Consider the following 17604-nt stretch of genomic DNA (forward strand, 5'->3'; position numbering starts at 1 on the left):
TTATGCAGCACCTGAGCCCATTCAGCCACCACCTGCAGAACCTTTTCATGGCAGAGCTCAACAATTTCGCTTCTTCTCATTCCTCATCCGCCGTCAATCGTTCCCCATTCGGGCAGGAGCAGCAGGCACAAAGCACGGCTCCCAGGGCACGCACATCATCTTCTCCCTTTCCACTTCAAGAGGTCTATGCTGAACCACAGCATTGAGGTATCCAGCCGGCTGCGAGTGAGCGATGCTGCGGATCACAAGGCCAGCGACCGCCTACGCTTGACACCAGAAACAAAGGCAGACGATTCGCGTCTTCAGACGGATCCCGGCTTATTCACCGCTGAAGTACGTATTCGTAAACAAACACTTGTCTTCTCCTCCTCAACCTCTCCAACCCACCCGTCGGCAGAGCAGGGATGTCGGTGACATGTGCCCCGGCATCCTGCCAAACCCCAGCCAGAGCCGAGAGGCAGCAGGGACAGCCTGGCCCGGTGGCTCGGGGAGATGCAAAGACCCTTCCAGGGGTCCCCGGCTTCCAGGAGTGGACCTCAACCCACAGTGTAACCTCGGCTCGCAGCCTTCCCCGGCACCAGGACGGTCCCAGCCCCATCCCGCTGCAGATGTAACTCTCTATTCAAAATGAGTTTTTGAAGTGTTCAGCCAAGCAAGCCAAATCCCAAATTGCTTTATAAACACTCTGCATTTCACCAGCGTGGGCTGAAGACATCAGCAACGGGAGCAAAGCCAAAGTGACTTGCAGAGGAACAATTTAGGAGGGATGAGTGAGGAAGAGCTGGAGCACTGCCTCTTGATATTTTTGCCGTTCGATGTGAAAACAGCCTCATCCATCCCCCACTCATTGGGGCTTTTTCCCCTCCCCCACAATATTGATGGCCATCATCTCTATAGGGTTGAAGACCTCAGCCCGGCTCCTGCTCAGGAGCAGGAATAAATTCAGAGCTGATGGTACGACGGCTGCACGCAGGTCCCGACGCTGTTACTCACCGGTGTTTTGTGCTTTTCTTCCCTCTGCTCAACCATCCACATAAATGCCCATTAAATTAAATAGGATCATTTGAACACCCCAAAGTGATAAATGCCAGACCCCAGGAAGCTCATTACTTGCTAGTATGTTGATTTATGGGGAACCAGCTCAGATACCATGGTGATAGCCGGCACTCTACACCCAGGGGAGACACAGAAGGAGAGAGAGTGAGAATTAATAATAAGTACTTTAATATAAAAATACCTCTGCTAGCAGGTTACATCTGTGCTTGAGGAAAGACAGAGCAAAGGAGGGGCTGCTCGGATGCTTCCACATTCCCCAGCAGTTCGCTGCTTTTTATTATTTCACGGAAAAGAAGAAATCTTTGGGGAATATTAAGAAAGATACGACCACAGCAACCAGAGCTGCTGAGCTGGGACTTATTTGATTTCATCTGAGCAGGACTAGCTGCAGCAGGGAGGAGAGGAACCAGTACTGCACACATCTGCACGTGCCCGAGTTATTCGGGAAGTTTTCAAGCTGTTTCCATATATTGGCTTGTTTTTCTCTTTTACCGACGTCTGGCAATTGTGCCTTTGAAACTAGGCAGCCACAAATGTGTTTCACAAAATGGAAAATTAAACAAGACTGGAAGAGCAGCAAAGGGAGAAGTTTGGGTTAATTTTTATCCCTAGGCTTTGTTTTCCTCAAAAATCAATAAGAAATATGGCACCCTTTACGCACGTTCTCCCTGCTATGCTGGTGTGAGCAAAGCAGAGCAGTGGCGTCATCCAGCTTGAGCTCCCCAAGCCCTCTGCATCTAAATGCCACCCCAAGGACAGCGGGGACACCCAGCTGGAACAACCAGGGTCACACCGACATGAGCTGCAATGAGTTTGTTAGGTCTCAGTCTAAGGAGAAAGCTGGCATGTGTCAGACCCCACACCTATATATATATATATATATTTTTTTTTTTTACCCCCTAGTGAAAAGCTTGGGGGGGTAAAAAAGCTTGGCTGGTTCACAGGCCAGCTATCCCCATGGGCTGCCAGTGGCACCCAGTGCTATTGGGGCCCCAGGTCCCCCCAGCCCTGTGAGGGATGCTCAGGACTGGTTTCACTGGGATCCGCCACTGCCCGAACCTCCTGGTGAAGCAAAGATGCTCTTCTCTGAGCCACACATACCCAGCACCCGGAGATCTGGCGTGGAAATGTTTCAGCCCCAGGACTACAACTTTCTTTTCCCTCCTTGCTGCACCCACTGGCAAGCAGGGAACCGCCTTCCCCATCACTCCCGTCTCTTTCAATAAAAGCAATGTGGGGTTTCCTTCCTCCCCGGGCCCTGAGAAACACCATCCATCCTCACCTAACCACGACCAGGGAGGAAAGCAGCAGCCAAAAGCTTCACGGCAGCGCGGTGCCATGAAATGCCTGACCGGGAGCCCGCAGACCTGATGCCGAGCATCAGCATCCATCAGAGCTCAGCCCCTCTGGCGGCATCGCTCGGGGGGTGAAAATACTTTTCCCATCAAACTCCACCTCTGGATTGAACCCTTACCCAAGTCTCCCAAAGCAAGCCTGACAGGAAGGCGGGGAATTCATTACCTGCCATGAGCAACTTTTTTGGCCACAGCAAAGCCCAGGTCCCCAGCCTGGAGCTCGCAGCGACCCGGCTCCTGCTTTGAATGGAGAAGCCTCTGCAGAGCAAAACTAGTGTAGGGAAATAGAAAAGCCCTGAAGAGGCGATGGTCCCCTCGTCCCACACTTGCTATCTCTGTCCGATGGAAGTGTCGTCCTTCGATGGATATTACTTAGGCAGCAAAATTTTCCTCCCAGCAGCTGGCAAGCGAGATAACTACAGCCAGCGCAGCCAAACCGCGAAGGCTGGAGGAGGAGGAGGAGGGGGATCAGCCTCCCCGAAAAGTAGCTCCAACTCCATCGTCGCTTCGGAAAAAAACAAGTTATTTAAAGAAAGCAAACTCTATGCATTTTTATTTGAAGGAGATAGTGTCAGAGGAGACGAGCCATGCTACAGCTGCAGGGAAAAGAGCTAAGAGACAGGTGAATGCAAAGCAGCCACAGGCTCCAGCAGCTTATCTAAAGCCCTGGCTGCAAACAAGTCATCCGAAAATACTTGATGCTTCAGGTGGCACTTGCTGCCTTTTGAAAGGGTGCGCTCGTAATCGGCTCCGAGAGGGCTGGCTGGGTGCACGGGGATGTGTGAAGGCTCTTTGACCTCTCCTTGCCTTTGAAGGAGGCTAATATATTCTCTACACCGTGCTCCTCCTGCTATTTTGAACTTCAGGAAGGAAAAGAAATTAAAAAAACCACCCTCCTTTTGAAGAGAGGGAAGAAGCAAGTCTTTTGATCGTGACGGCTGCTTCACTAGAACCCAACTCCACTTTGAAATAGTAATAATAATTATTATTAATAAAAAATTAATAATGCTGTCACAGGAGGGAACTATTTCCCTGGGCAGCCTCCTCTTTGGCTAGGCAGGAGGATACCAGCACAGGGGTCCCCCACGACCTGCCCCAGCAAAGAGCCCTCCCCGGCCCCAAAGAGGATCCCCAGCACTGAGGATGCTCAAAAAACGTACGGAATCGTGCTGAGATGTCACTTAGCAGTGAAGGGAAGAGCTGGCACAAGCAGAAAGACTTAGTGGGACCATCTCTCAGCAGGGCACTTAATCACAGGCTTTCCCTTAAAAACCCGCTTAAATCCCTTCCTCTCCAGTAAAGTGCCTCAGCGCCGAGTCCTGCTGCGTTAAGTACTTTCCTCAAGAAGTCACGGCCAAAACAGAAATATTTCCATGGCATTTTGAAACACTTTTAAAATACAAAGGAGAACTTCCCCCTCGAGCATCCCCCGCCAGAGAAGCACGTTAAGGCGGTGCTAACGAACAGCCGCCAGAGTGGATTTGACGCTACAATGGGTAAGAAAAGCTCAGCCAGCACCAAAGCAGCCAGCTCTTATTTCGACATCAAACACCCTCACAGAAGATCAAGCCGCTGCCTTTCCCCATCCCTGCCATCCTCTTTGCTCAGGATATTTCGGTCTCCTCCCCAACCCATCCCACTCCACAAGCTGCCAAAAGCAATGCTGTCTCCAGGCAAAAGATATATACTCACTTAATGTATATATTAATACACATATCGACTTTCCTGTTGTCAGTCGTTATCAAGATTTATCCAGCCTGATGGCCTCTTATTGATTGCAACGGAGTGTATTCCCACGGGTCAATCAATTCTGATCCAGCCTGTGGCATGAAGTCAATACCTATTTATTATATGATCTACGAGCTCCATTATTTAACTGCTAGGAAAGGGGAAACACAGCAGAAAGTAAAAGGAGGGAAGACAACCGAGAGGCAGGGCAGGAGGTGATGCTTTGGCTCCCAAAGCGGGTGCTCCAGCGTGGGGAGGGTTACAGGAGGCAAGACCTCATGGCTTCTGCTCCCAAAATACACCCACGAGTGGGGAGAGAAGGGCCAGACGTGAAAGGCATCTCGGAAATGCCTGGCTCCGGGATGCGTGGCTCCAGCCTGACATGGAGGAAAACAATGTGGCAGCTCTGTGCCTCAGTTTCCCTCCTGTTGAGCAGGATTTGGAGCGCCTACTTAACTTTCCAGGGCAGGAAAGAAGGCTGATAGGATGTATTTTGAGATGGTTGGGTTGCAGTGTGGAGAAAAAGCCAATTTGTTGTTCATTAAAGCCCAAATGGCCAACATGGCTATCCCTGAAGAGAACAACGGGTTGGCTGCAAGCAGCATGCAGCGGCTTGCGCAGCCCATCCTGGCCCCACAGAGCACCCACACAGGGAAAAACCAAGCAGCCCCAGTCGGTTTTGTCTTAAGTGCCATGGCTTACACCCTTCCCCTTTACTCCCATCCTTCAAATTACGTTAAACATCTGCTTGGCTCCCAGCTCCTTGAGCACTGAGATTTACAAGTCCCAAATCCTTTGCAGCTAGGCTGGGACACTGTAAATGTCAGGAGGTTTGGCACGGGGAGAGGCTTGGAAGAGTCAAGCATTTAAAGCCGAGCTTTGTCCAAGCTCCCCCATGCCCGGCAATGGGAGAGGATCCCCTGCAAGGAGCCGGGCTTGCTCCTCCCAGCAGCAGAGCCAAGCATTAGACATTGCCAAAAGCCAGCATAGAAATAAATTATAAAATCTTAACAAACCCCAACACTAGCCCATGCAGTGCCAGCAAGTTATCCTGTAAGACACAGCCGTAGCATCTCAGATATTCTTCCCACCCCTCGCTCTCACACCTTCCCTATTAATTCGTGGCAGGTAACCTGTTCCCTGTTATTGAAGCCAGTTTGCTTTGCCACAGAGGAAAAAAGAGCAAACTCTCTTTTCATCTTTGGTATCTCACATGAGAAGAGGGCCTGGGTTTCTGTTCAGCCTCAGCACTCAGCTCCCTCCCACTAACCACCAGCTCTAGGGAAGGGTTTTGGGAGATGCTTCCTCTCTGGCAGATATACTCCAAGTTCCTCTGCTGAAAGGCACCTTCGACAAATTAATTCTTTTTATATAGTCCTGCCATGGTCAAGCTTAATTTCTAATGTTCTTCAATGTTCTCTTTGGTCCTCCTGGCACATCACGGCAGGGACATAAATCACGGCCATGCAGCCCCAGGTGGGATTGCCAGCAGCAATCGAGTTGGCTCCCAGTTGCACCCTGTAAATTCAGAGTCACTCTGGCATCGCACTGTGACGAGAGAGGGGCCAAAACCCAGCCAGAATCATCTCAGGGTACAAATCCCTGGGTCTTTGCATGGGCTTCTAGTGCCACTTTTAAGCTTTTAACTAAAACCCAAGGAATCTTAGAAAAGCTGCACCAAATCCCCCACGCAAGTCAGCGGGAGCTCAAAGCATGACAAAGTTCCACCTCAAACCTCCTCTCTCCTGCTTTCAGACCTGCTAACCTCGCTCCCTTCTTGCAAACAACATTCCCATCCAACAAGAGCCATGGGTGCCCCCCCCGAAAGCTGCATCCAGCGTGCTGATGCCCCTACTTTCATTACAGACTCAAGACCCAGGAGCCTCGGGAAGGATCAATAAGCATTAAAATCCCCCCCCCCTTTTTTTCCCCCAGAGGGAACACCCAGAATCCTAAAACCTGGTAGTTTCTGCAATCCATTACCTTCATGGGTGGCTCGAGCCATTTTAATAGCATTAGAAAACTGTTTGACTTTGTCCTTTGAAGGACCTCCTGGGTGGCTGAGGTTTTACCTCCCCTCCCCATGCTGCCACTGATGGGGGCTGGGACCAGGAGCCCCAAGGAGTTGATGTGAGTTTACCCAGGCCTGGCTTTGTCTCATTCAACACCGGCAAAAACAACTTGTCATTTGCCTGTATGCAGCAAACACGGCATTTTTTCAGTCCTTTCATTTCCACTGGGCCGAGGACTTTGATGCCGTTTCGTGCTATCCATTATGCAGCGCTCAAAGCACCAAGGCTCACATTCGCTCTTGCTCAAGACTAATTAAGATGAATGTTAACTGTCCCCACTGCTCATTACCCAAGAGAAAATCTATTAGCGGCTCTGATGGAAGCGCTCTTTGGAGTCACCACCTCCCATTGCCAAAAGATGCTGAATTTCTTCCTTTCCTTTCCGACCCAGACAGTCGCATTAACAGACAACTCAAGAATCAGACTCACGGAATGGTTTGGGTTGGAAGGGACCTTTAAAGGTCATCTAGTCCAACCCCTCCTGCAATGAGCAGGGACATCTTCAACTAGATCAGGTTGCTCAGAGCCCCGTCCGACCTGACCTTGACTATTTCCAGGGATGGGGCATCAACCACCGCTCTGGGCAGCCTGTGCCAGTGTCTCACCACCCCTCATCGTAAAAAATTTCTTCCTTGTATCTAGTCTGAACCTCCCCTCTTTTAGTTTAAAACCATTACCCCCTGTCCTATCACAGCAGGCCCTACTCAGAAGTCTGTCCCCATCTTCTAAGCCCCCTTTAGGTGCTGGAAGGCTGCTATAAGGTCTCCCCAGAGCCTTGCCTTCTCCAGGCTGAACACCCCCAACTCTCTCAGCCTGTCCTCATAGGAGAGGTGCTCCAGCCCCCGATGATCTTCGTGGCCCTCCTCTGGTCTCGCTCCAACAGGTCCATGTCCTTCTTAAGTTGGGGGCCCCAGGGCTGAACACAGTACTGCAGGTGGGGTCTCATGAGAGCGGAGTAGAGGGGGACAATCCCCTCCTTTGACCTGCCGGTCACGCTGCTTTTGATCCGGCCCCAGATAGGGTTGGCTTTCTGGGCTGTGAGCGCACATTGCCAGGTCACATCCAGCTTTTCACCCACCAGTACCCCCAAGTTCTCAGCAGAGCTGCATTCAATCCCTTCACCCCCCAGCCTGGCTGATACTGGGGGTTGCCCTGACCCATGTGCAGGACCTTGCACTTGGCCTTGTTGAACCTGATGAGATTCACCTGGGCCCACTTCTCGAGCTTGTCCAGGTCCCTCTGGATGGCATCCCATCCCTCAGGCATATCAACCGCACCGCTCAGCTTGGTGTCATCTGCAAATGTGCTGAGGGTGCACTGGATCCCACTGTCTATGTCAGCGATGAAGATACTAAGCAGTACTGGTCCCAGTCATCTGGCCAGACCAATGGCTAATATGGAGAAAATTGAGCATTAACACAAAGCATCATGCCATTGGCAAGCTGCTGCCTCAGTTTCCCCTTCCAGCTTTTGCCCATGGGTCAATGCTGTTTGGAGGGGAGAGATTTCTTTCTGCTAATGAGGCAATCCTTGAATATCACAAGCAAGCAGGAAGGAAAACGTAGGGATGTGAAAAAGTAAAAATAAACCCATCTATAAATAACCCCCTTGCAGCAGCACTGGGTGGCACGGCATGGTAAAGCCCCTTCCAGGGACGGGCAGCTGCTTCCAGCGTGCCGGCAGGAAAATGGAGATTTCTTTTACAGCTGCAAGAAATTGCTTTTTTTCTTGGTGGAAAAAAATGTCCTCGAGCGACCACCTCTGGGCATCCAGAAGAAAAGGGGCCTCTTCTGCACACAGCCAGTTCGGGGCTGGGGATGTGCGCGGGGAGGAGCGGGTGAGGAAATTCGGACATCCTGGATTTGTATCTGTAATTAGCCTCATCAGACAGCTGGAACTGATTTTCTCCCACTCCAAGCAAAGCCTGGTTTAAAGTTATTCCTGTAAACCCACAGGGAAAACTTGAGTCTCTTCAGAAAAAATCCTGTTTGAAGAGTGATGCTCTCCCCTCTGCAGGGTCACCAGCCTCCCTCCTCCCCCAGTGCCACATCCTGGACTATTCCCAGTATTCTTGACCCTTCTCAGCCCAGCTCACACCACATTGTCCTCTTCCCAGAGTCATTCCCTATAACGCCTGAGCAGCAGCTCCCACCCGTGGCATGGCAGAAGAGTCCCCAGGGCTGTCATATCCCTTAGGAAAGACCTGCCTATTCCAAGAAGCAGGACCAGATAAGGAAACACGTATGGATGGAGACCTCCACATGGCCAGAAGGCTTTTTCCCACAGGAGATGATCAGAGATGTCCCAAAAAGCCCCCAGAAAAGTTCAACCAAGTAGAGACCAGACAAGGACTGCAGGCACAAAGGCAAGGGAGCATCCCTGTGCTGTCACCCTGGGAAATGCAAGGGATGCTTTGCCCCGAGAGCCCCAGAGGTGCCTCCTGGGGAAGCACCAGCAGAACAGAGCCCCTTGGGAAACATCAAAGGGGAATAAATTGAGTCTGGAAATTACCTCTGGGCTAAGGGATGGGCACTCTTGTACTCCTGGGCTTCCCAAAAAGTCCCTGAGACTGAGCCGAGCCCTGTTCCGGCATCCCCCTGCTTTAGCTTTCCTGCATCCTCGTGGCCAGCCCAGCACCAGCACTGGCCACGAGCCGATCACACCCCAGAAATCCCAGCAGGAGAAAATGAAGCAGGTTTCCAGTTGCAATTGAAACACTATCGTGATGTTAATTCAACCTTCGAAGAATACGGATAAAAGCGGGTTGCCGGTTGTAGGCAAAGAGGAGGCAATGCTCGGAGACGTTGCGAGCACAGGTTATATTTAGGACAATCCAATAAAGCTGTACTTTGACCTTAAAAAAAAGGAGTGAGTGCAGCTGGGAAGAAAAGCAAGCCGAGCAGTGCGCTTCACAGACCTCATATTAATGTATCAAGCTACTGCAGTGCACATATTTATTTTGTCAAACTGTCAAAAATGGCACCTTTATGGTATTATATAAAGAGGCATTAGAATAGAAAACACTTTGTAGCTAAAAAAAAAAATAAATATATTGCCCAGGTTTTGATATTGAATAGGATTGAAAAGCTGAGCAAATAGGGGCTGCAAAGGGACCATGGAGCAGAGCAGAGCAGGATGAAGAAGCTACGTTTTCCTCTGGGTAGAGGCAGCAACACGGTGTAACACATGGATGGGGTCTCTGACGCATCGATCAATACATGTGTTTACATACTTTTCAAAATGCTTTTGGCCTGAAGCTAGCTAATAGATGGAGATCTGAAATGCTGTTGAATTCTCCCAGATGACTATTTTTTGGTCCAAAATAAAAAGCATATTTTTTCCAGTCCCAGCTGGGGAGAGCCAGCTCCCATTTGGAGTCACCTTGTCTCCGGAGGATGCAACTCCCGAGCCAAATGCAGCCCATGAACCCACCGGGGAAGCGAGCAAGTGATGGCATGAGAAGCCACAAATTTGGGTTGAAATCCTTCGCTGTTGAGCAAGGAGGGGAGCAGAGCAAAGCCCCCATCCCAGCACCTGCAGAGCCGCCCCAGCTGGGTCCGGGGGGCCAGGAGGTGCCGCTTTCAAGGGGACATTAGGAAAGGATGATGCAATATTTCATCACTAATGGCTGTCAGAAGCGTTGCCATTTCAGCACAGGCTTTTTGAAACGCTGCCAAGAGGAGGCTGGAAATTCAACCTCACCTTGGGGAAACTTCTCCAAGAGAAGGTAACCTGTGGTGGGAGGCAAAGCGGCACTGCCTCAAGCCCCGTGGCTGAGCACATAGTCTAGAGGTGAGGAAAATAACTGAATACTCAAAAATAAATGTATTTCACACAACAACAGCTACTCTGGGAGCAGTTGCAGCCTCCCTGCCTTGAGGCCACCGGGGATTTCATGATTGCCCACTCATGCAAGGAACATGCCAGGATGCTCGGTGCTGCATTTCCCACCAGGCACATGGGTGACAGCAGGTACGTGGGAATTCCTTGAGACCAAAGCAGCTCTGGATGTGTTTGAGATGGTTTGGGAGACCCCAAATCTCAGCTTGCTCCCCAAGCAGCTGCAAGAAGCCCCCCTCCAGCAGTCTCATCCCCGCACCCTGCTGCGATATCCCCGAGCATCACCAGCTGCTCAGCCAGCAGCTCTTCGAGTTCCCAATCTCCTTCCCCTGGCCCCATCCCAAACTCATTCCTATTAGTCTCATACGCGGTTTGGGGTGTAATAAATAAAGACAACAGCTTTGGGAAAGGGAGGAAATGCTCCAGGAGACTGACTTGTCTTGCAAGGTCTCCCACCTCCTCGGGAGTGAGGAGACCCTGTGGATGGGCTCCAGACCTGTGGAATACCAGACCTCTTTGCAAGCTTCTTGTTTTCCCGCCTCTGCTGCCCTCCTGGCCATTTCACAGACCATTGGACCTAACACTTGCACCCTGCTGAGCCTTCAGACACCCGAGCTGTTTTCACAGCACCAAGTTATTCATGAAACCTGGTGTTCTCAAGTGACCGGCTGCTTTACGCAATTAGAGGCTTTTCCATGCTGTGGCAGTGGTCGAGCAGGGTCCAGTCCCCACCACCCACCCAGGGACCTGACCGGGGCACCATGGAAAAAATCCCCCAACAAACCAGGATAGAAATGGCTGAATCCCACCAGGTTACATCCCTCCTGGTTAAAACAAACCATTCCTGTCTCAAGCTCCACTTCTACAGGAGATGAATCTGCCTGGACCCACTTTGATGGGTTTGCCATCTGCTTCGCAGCATAAATCACAGCAGATGGAGAACATCCCTTTGCTAGGGCAGGGAGGCATGGCCAGCCTTACCTCCCAGTAATGTTTTACTGCAGCAAGGTGTTTTGGAAAGAAAAAATTATTCCGGCTGAGCACGAGATGTCAGGGCTTACCTAGTGATGATGGCAAGGTGGGGAGGGCTCATGCAGGCTCCCATGAAGAGCACCACGTTCTCGTGCCGGGTCTGCCGGTACGCCATCACCTCCCTCTTGAAGGCCTTCAGCTGGTCTTCATTGTCCCGCTCGATGTCGATGAGGCGGATGGCCACCTCCCCATGCCAGCGGCCGTGAAAGACCTGCCCGAAGCGGCCCTTGCCGATGAGCTCGCCGATCTCGAGCTGCTCGAAGGGGATGTCCCATTCCTGGAGGAAGATGCTGGTCTGGCTGGCCTTGCGGGGGAAGTTGCGTGCAGAGAGGAGCGAGAGGTTCATCTCTTCAAAGTCGTCCTCGGATTCTTGTGCCTCCTCGGTGCCTTCCTCGTTCTGTGGCAGGGAGGTAAAGGGAGGCGAGCACAATAAAACAGGGGAAAAAAACTGTAGCCGAGGAAGGTAACGTGGACAAAACCCCACTTAACCCACCTGCTGCTTGCTCAGACCCAGAGAAACCAGGCAGGTACCTTCCAAAGGCAACCGGGCGGCTGCGTTTTATGCAAAGCCAGCAGAAACCCAGATTTTACAGGGAGGCATTTTTTTACTCCAGGGTTAAACACAAGAGTGTGACACACTGCAGCATTTAATTCATTTGTCTGAAAGCAGTGTTTCATCCTACCCTGGCCAAGCTGTGCTCCACTAATACCGACTGCTCCCACCCTGGCACCCCCCGGTCTGCACGCCCAGCCCCCCAGGATGGGTCTGACTTTTCCCTTGACGCTCTGTATATGCTTTCTACAGGATTTACAACACCCATTAAAAGCTGCATCCCTGTCCTCACCCTCCACCTCTTCCCCTCCACCACATTTTTAATGCCTCTCAGAAAAGCTCACTGAACTATAAACTTGAGTGCAGAGACAAAGCCCATGAGGGTCCCTCTTCATGGGCTGGGGACACAGATGCCTGGGCAGGATCAGGCCTGGCCATTAATTCAATTATCAGCAATTTCACTGCACAGATGCTAAGCTTAACTGGTTCCTGTGAAATGTGCCCCAAGATATATATAAAATAAAGGCCCGTTAAGCACAGGAGCGAGTCCAGCCATCTCACCTCCGAGGTGGGCTCCACTTCAATTTGAAGCAATGGGTTTCCTTCCAGGCTGTTAAAAGAATTACTGAATTACCGCCAGGTAGAAACACAGTTAGGTGGGGAGCACATGCAGGCGTCGAGTCCTGCTTCCCGCAGCATTGCTCTGCACCAAGACTAAAGGGATCAGGGAGGAGAAGTACCAGGCTTGCTGCTAATCTGGGAGAGCAACCCCTTCCCACCCATACCCTGGCTGCCTCCATCTCCCAGGACAGCCCTGGGTGCTCACAGGGGAGGGGGGGACGATAGCGGGAATGAGCAATATTAGTTATTGCATTAATTAATATCAGATGCGTGAAGTTCCAGGATGGATTTGGTGACATGGGAGCACACGACCAGGTCTCCATCCCATCGCCCAAAGCGCGCGGTGCGGAGGATGCACCATCACCACATGCCCCAGGAGGAGCCCCGAGGCCAGGGCACATCAGACAGGCATCACCCCCAGCTAACCCAGCGTAAGGGACAGATTTACACCCTCACAGCTATTGACTATCTCAAGGCAGCACTGGGGCATGCGCTTATGGCATTTTTAGGTGGTTTCTAAGATCAGAATTACCTTCCCAACAAATGCCAGCCAAAGCGACAAGCGCAGCTGATTAGCAGCCAGAAGAGAACAAAACAGGTTTTTCAATTATTTTTGAGAAGTGGAGGTTTCAAAGACCCTCCCCTGCAGTAAGAGCACTTGAATTTCTCTAGTTTCCCAGCTCTCTGGGCCAGGAGCTCCTCTTTTTCTTCTCCGCTTACGCAGCGCCTCCCACCACCAAGTCCATGACCAGGGTCTCACTGCACCCGACAGTTAACACGGAATTAGGGAAATTCTGTGGGGAAGATCAGTCGGAGCAGCTCGGGTGGTTTCGAGCATAATATAAATACGTTCTAAATTATTATTATCAATAGCATAAATAACAGCATCCCCTCCCCGAGACAGCAATGATCACAGGAGAGGCATAACACTCCCCAAACCACTCGGACGCTGTGGTCCTGTGCTTCCTATCCCATTCACTTGCCACTAAAGAGCTATAAATCCCAGGGGAGACACAGGTGCATATACTGAAGGAGCCAATGCTGATATTTTAAGCAGCACAGAAAGCCCAGGTAGATGCTGACGGCTTCTGCTGCCCATCACGATGCACAGGCGGTTTGCAGGAGCAGCAGTCTCCTCCTGCCTGATCTTTAACCCAGGCACGAATACTTGTCTCCCGAGTATCCGAAGCAGTCTGCTGTTTAACCCAGCCAAGCCCAGGGTAACCTCAATGGCTCCCACAGGTTATTTTCAGTGGGGTGAGCAAGAGAAGGATCACAGATTTTGCATATTGAAAGCTATTTACCCACAAAAGTCTGCCAGCCCTACGCCTGATATCTTGCTTTAGGCAGGGAAGGAAGAGGAAAAAAAAAAAAAAAAAAAGGCTTTGACTTCACCACTTTGCCATTAATTTCCCAGCCACCAGTCACCAGTGGGGACAGCAGTTCTGTCCCCATCCCTCCCATCGCTTCCCCCGGAGGCGAGATCCGCCGGACCCCCCGGCAGTTGCCAATGCAGTTTGGAGAGCGTGGGTGAGCTGGAAACAAACCACATCCCACATCACAGCCTGGAGCAAGACCCTATCTGTTAAACTCCTGGCTTGTAAAATCCTTCAAAAATGGCATTTATAAAAAGGATCGGCAAGCAATCCTAAACTGTAATGTCACTGCTGGGGCGGCGCAGGCACAAGGACCTTGGCGAATGCCGCATTCGGCAGAGCAGCTCGGACTCGATGTGCTGGGGAGAGCTGGTCCTAATGCCAATTAGATACTGCATTTCAAAACTAATTTCAGTGCAAAGTTTGTTGGGCTTGAAAATATTACAGGTGGGGCTGCATGAACTGCCTTTATTAAAATTATCTCAAAGACCCTGGTTCTCTGCTTATAATTTAGTAAGAGATTCAGCGCTTGGGCTTTGGCGTCTCGTGGGTTTTGCCTTGGACTAAAAGTCTTTTTTTTCCTGATGGCGAAGTGCTGGGCAGGTGCATTGCTGTAGGTTATAAATCAATCCCCTGCGCTATCCTTTCAACCTTTCTCCTCCTCGAGACACAAGCCAGAGCCATGAGCTGCGTTCGTGCAGCAGGAGCACCAGGGCTTCACCCCCACCATCCACCCCAACCTGCCCTAAAGGCATCCCTGAGCCCCAAACTGGTCCTGCAAAGCCAGGGGAGCACCCATGGGTGCCCGGAGAAGATGGGGTGCAGAGGATGCGCTGCCTGGGGAGGGGAAGGTGAAGGTCTCCGGGAGGAGGAGGAGGCACTCACATGGGGTTGGAGTTGACGGGGTGGAGGACCACCTGTGGGGCTCGGGTCGGCGTCTCGGGCACCACATCTGGGGAGAAGAGAATGGAGTGAGAGCGGGCTGGGAGGCACCCAAGGGAACTAAATCCCACTGAAAACTTCCCTTCGTCCCCAGGTCCAATTTAGTTACACCTTTAGCTATAAGCTGGGTGTAACTTAGGGCCACCCAGCCCTGCAGCAACTTAGTAGTGCACGGTCCTGCAGCAATGTACTGGTTTGGGGGAGAAATCCCACCCCAGCACAATCCACCTGCACAAATCCAGGGGTTAGAAGAGCCAGCCATGCAGCCACCCCCCTAAGGGGTATCTCGGCACCCCACATTACAGGGGAGACTTTCAAAGAGGCTTACCTGGGAAAATGAACTGCTGCTTGTACTTGTAGTAATGGGAAGCTGGAAAAGAGAAAAGTGGGGTTAAACACTGACCTGCAGAGCCAGACGTTGAAGAGACCCCAACCTGCACCCAGTCCTGCACCACGAAATGCCAGCCCCAGGTCTGGGTCCCCCTCTGCATGACCCAGCTTCTCCCACCTCCATCTCTCCAGAGGATGCTACCCACGATGGCACGTAGGGTGCCCAGGCCAAAAAATTAAGACGTTAGCCCTCTAACAATCTGGCTAAATTATAACTTAATTTTTGCCACCATCAGCTACTGCTCTATACCATTTAGAGAGCGTTGATGTCATCTGCCGTGTTGCCAGTGGGATTTGGACACCTGGTTGCCAGTAAAAGCCCGCGGGGTTTGAGTGCTCAGCTCCCGACCAGGCTTTGGGAACCACTCGGCATCACGGAGACACTGAGCAATGGATTTGCAGCTGCTCCCCATCTTTGCCCGATCCAGCCAATCTAACTGTGCATTTTTGCCATGCTTCGGAGACATGTCCTTCCTGGGCTCCCTGCCTGCCTCCTGGTCCCCTGAAAGAAGCCGGCGGCTGTCAGCAGCCCCTGGAGCCACTGCCCAAAACCAGCACTGCAGAAGGGCTCTAGGTGGTGGTACCCTCCATCAGCTCCCCATCGCCAGTGGGCAAAGCTCATGGGCTGATTTGACTCATGCAAGCAGGCAGGTGATGGGTATGAAGCAAGAAAGAGCTGCTGAGGCCACCAGAGTTTGGCACCTTCTCCTTAAGCTTCAAGACCCCAAAGACCGTCCCTCAGCTTCTCCTCTCCAGCTTCGAGACCCTGAACACCGATCTCAGCTCTGCAGCGGGACCTGAGCACCCCTGAGCCGAGATCAAAGGAGACTCAAAGGTAATTCCAGCAGAAAAAGGTCACCGTGTTGCAATTTCCAAGCTCAAATCCTAATCCCCAAGATGACCATCTTGATGAGATAAACCATGGAGAACTTCCCGTGTTGGAAGATGAAAGCACAGTAACTGTGTCAGACCGGCTCCCGTTTGCCACAGGGCTCTGCTCATCATGGGCATGAAAGCAGGGAGCAACCACCTCACCAAGCTGCTGGGGTCTGATCCTGCCCCGCTCCACCCCTGCCAGCTGGGTGAGCGTGCCAGCGGCTCCCTGCGCTGGCTCAGCTGCGGCGGTAGTGACAGCATGTCCAGGTCCCCGTATGGAGATCATGATGCCCACTATGGGGGTTACTTCTGTGGTTTCTGCTTTAAACAACATGAAATAACATCTCAAAAGACCTGCAGGGAGCTCTCTGCTCCAGAAATGATGCATGACAGGGTCACCAAATGCTGGACCCTCTGTCCCTTCCCCCCAGACCCAGACGGGGTCCAGAGCTTGCCCAACAAGCAGTTTAGGGATGTTAATCACTGCGAGTCCAGCTATCATGCTGCCAAGACATCAGGATGCTTCAGCTCTGGCTGGACCACCACGAACTCGGTTATACTGGCACAGAAACCCATGCCGTGCTCTCAGGTTTGCAGCCACGCTGTGGACTATCCTCCCAGCTCAAGGGCTGTGGCTGGCAAAATCCCAACCTGGGGAGCTGGAGAAGGAGCCAAGGCCCTCCTTGACGGACAGGTCACGCTGCTCCTTGGGGTGCTCAGTGCTTCCTCACAGCTCCTCTGCTGTCTTCCTCCCACCCCTCCAGCATCCCGCCTGAGCCCCAGGCACTCCAGCGAGCAAGACTTGTGCACAGCTGCAGCCTCTCCGGGCACACAAGGACCCGTGTTGTTTGGTTGGTGGGTGGTTTGGGGTTTTTTTTTTCCCAGCTTTTGGAAATGGTTGTTATTGTGGCAATGGATCCTGCCAGTCAAATCCCCCCTCTCCTCCCTCCTCCTCCTCTCTAGCTGAAGGCTTGTCAAGACGGAAGGGAGGAATCACCATAGCCCAGCAGGATAAGCAGAGCACAAAGGTGCCGTCTGGTTCCTCCAGAGAAGCAGCCTTGACCCTCTTTCCTACCAGATCAGTTAGTTAATCCTGGGGGTTTTGGGATGCAGGAGGAGTCCCAACCCCCCAGCTGCTGCCCCGTCAAAGAGGCTCAAGGCCACTGACCAAACAGGGGTCACCGGCCCTGGGGCAGCCGTGAGTGCTTCAGCATCTCAGTGATGGGTCAGGGCCATGGCTCCCCCTCCTCTCCCCTCACCAGGCCTTTTTTGGGAGCAGCTGGAGAGGTAGGTGGGTGGCTGAGGACAGTTGAGCCCCTCCACACTGCTAGGACTGATGCTGAGCCATTCCCCTCCAGGAAAGGACCTTCCCTGGAGCAGCAGCACTGCCCCAAGGACATCCCGAAGGCAGCCGTGCTGAGACAGACTTCGGCACCTCCTCAGGCCAGGAGGAGCTTTTTGGCCATTTAATGCAACTCCTGTGTCCTGCAGCTACCGTGAACAAATTGCCTCTTCCACCAACCCTGAAGAAACTGAGCTCCAGGAGCAGATGGGTCCCAGGTACACAGACAAGACTCGGTGGGACAAGCTATGTCAGACAGCCCCAGCATCAGCTGCTCCCCACGATCACCCCACACGCACTGCCAAAAAGCTCGTTGGAGGCCTGTCACCCCAAAGACACAGTGAAGTTAACTCAAGTTACCCTCGTAGAGGGGTGAGACTTTGTTTCCCACTTGCTGTTGAGGCAATGCAGTGGGCACACG

At 52.1% G+C, this 17604-nt stretch overlaps 1 protein-coding gene across 3 annotated transcripts in view; it reads right to left on the bottom strand.

The window, feature by feature from the left end:
- Positions 1-17604, bottom strand: part of KSR2 (kinase suppressor of ras 2) — an 88421-nt gene that overhangs the window by 22021 nt on the left and 48796 nt on the right. For all 3 annotated transcript variants that reach the window (XM_069795341.1, XM_069795339.1, XM_069795340.1), the window contains 4 exons: positions 14904-14945; positions 14519-14585; positions 12198-12246; positions 11113-11480 (listed from right to left, as the gene is read on the bottom strand). In XM_069795341.1, coding sequence (XP_069651442.1) covers positions 11113-11480; positions 12198-12246; positions 14519-14585; positions 14904-14945 — 526 coding nt within the window. The remainder of the gene's footprint in view (positions 1-11112; positions 11481-12197; positions 12247-14518; positions 14586-14903; positions 14946-17604) is intronic.

The sequence above is a fragment of the Haliaeetus albicilla genome, chromosome 10 (genome assembly GCF_947461875.1).
Source record: "Haliaeetus albicilla chromosome 10, bHalAlb1.1, whole genome shotgun sequence".
Classification (NCBI taxonomy): domain Eukaryota; kingdom Metazoa; phylum Chordata; class Aves; order Accipitriformes; family Accipitridae; genus Haliaeetus; species Haliaeetus albicilla.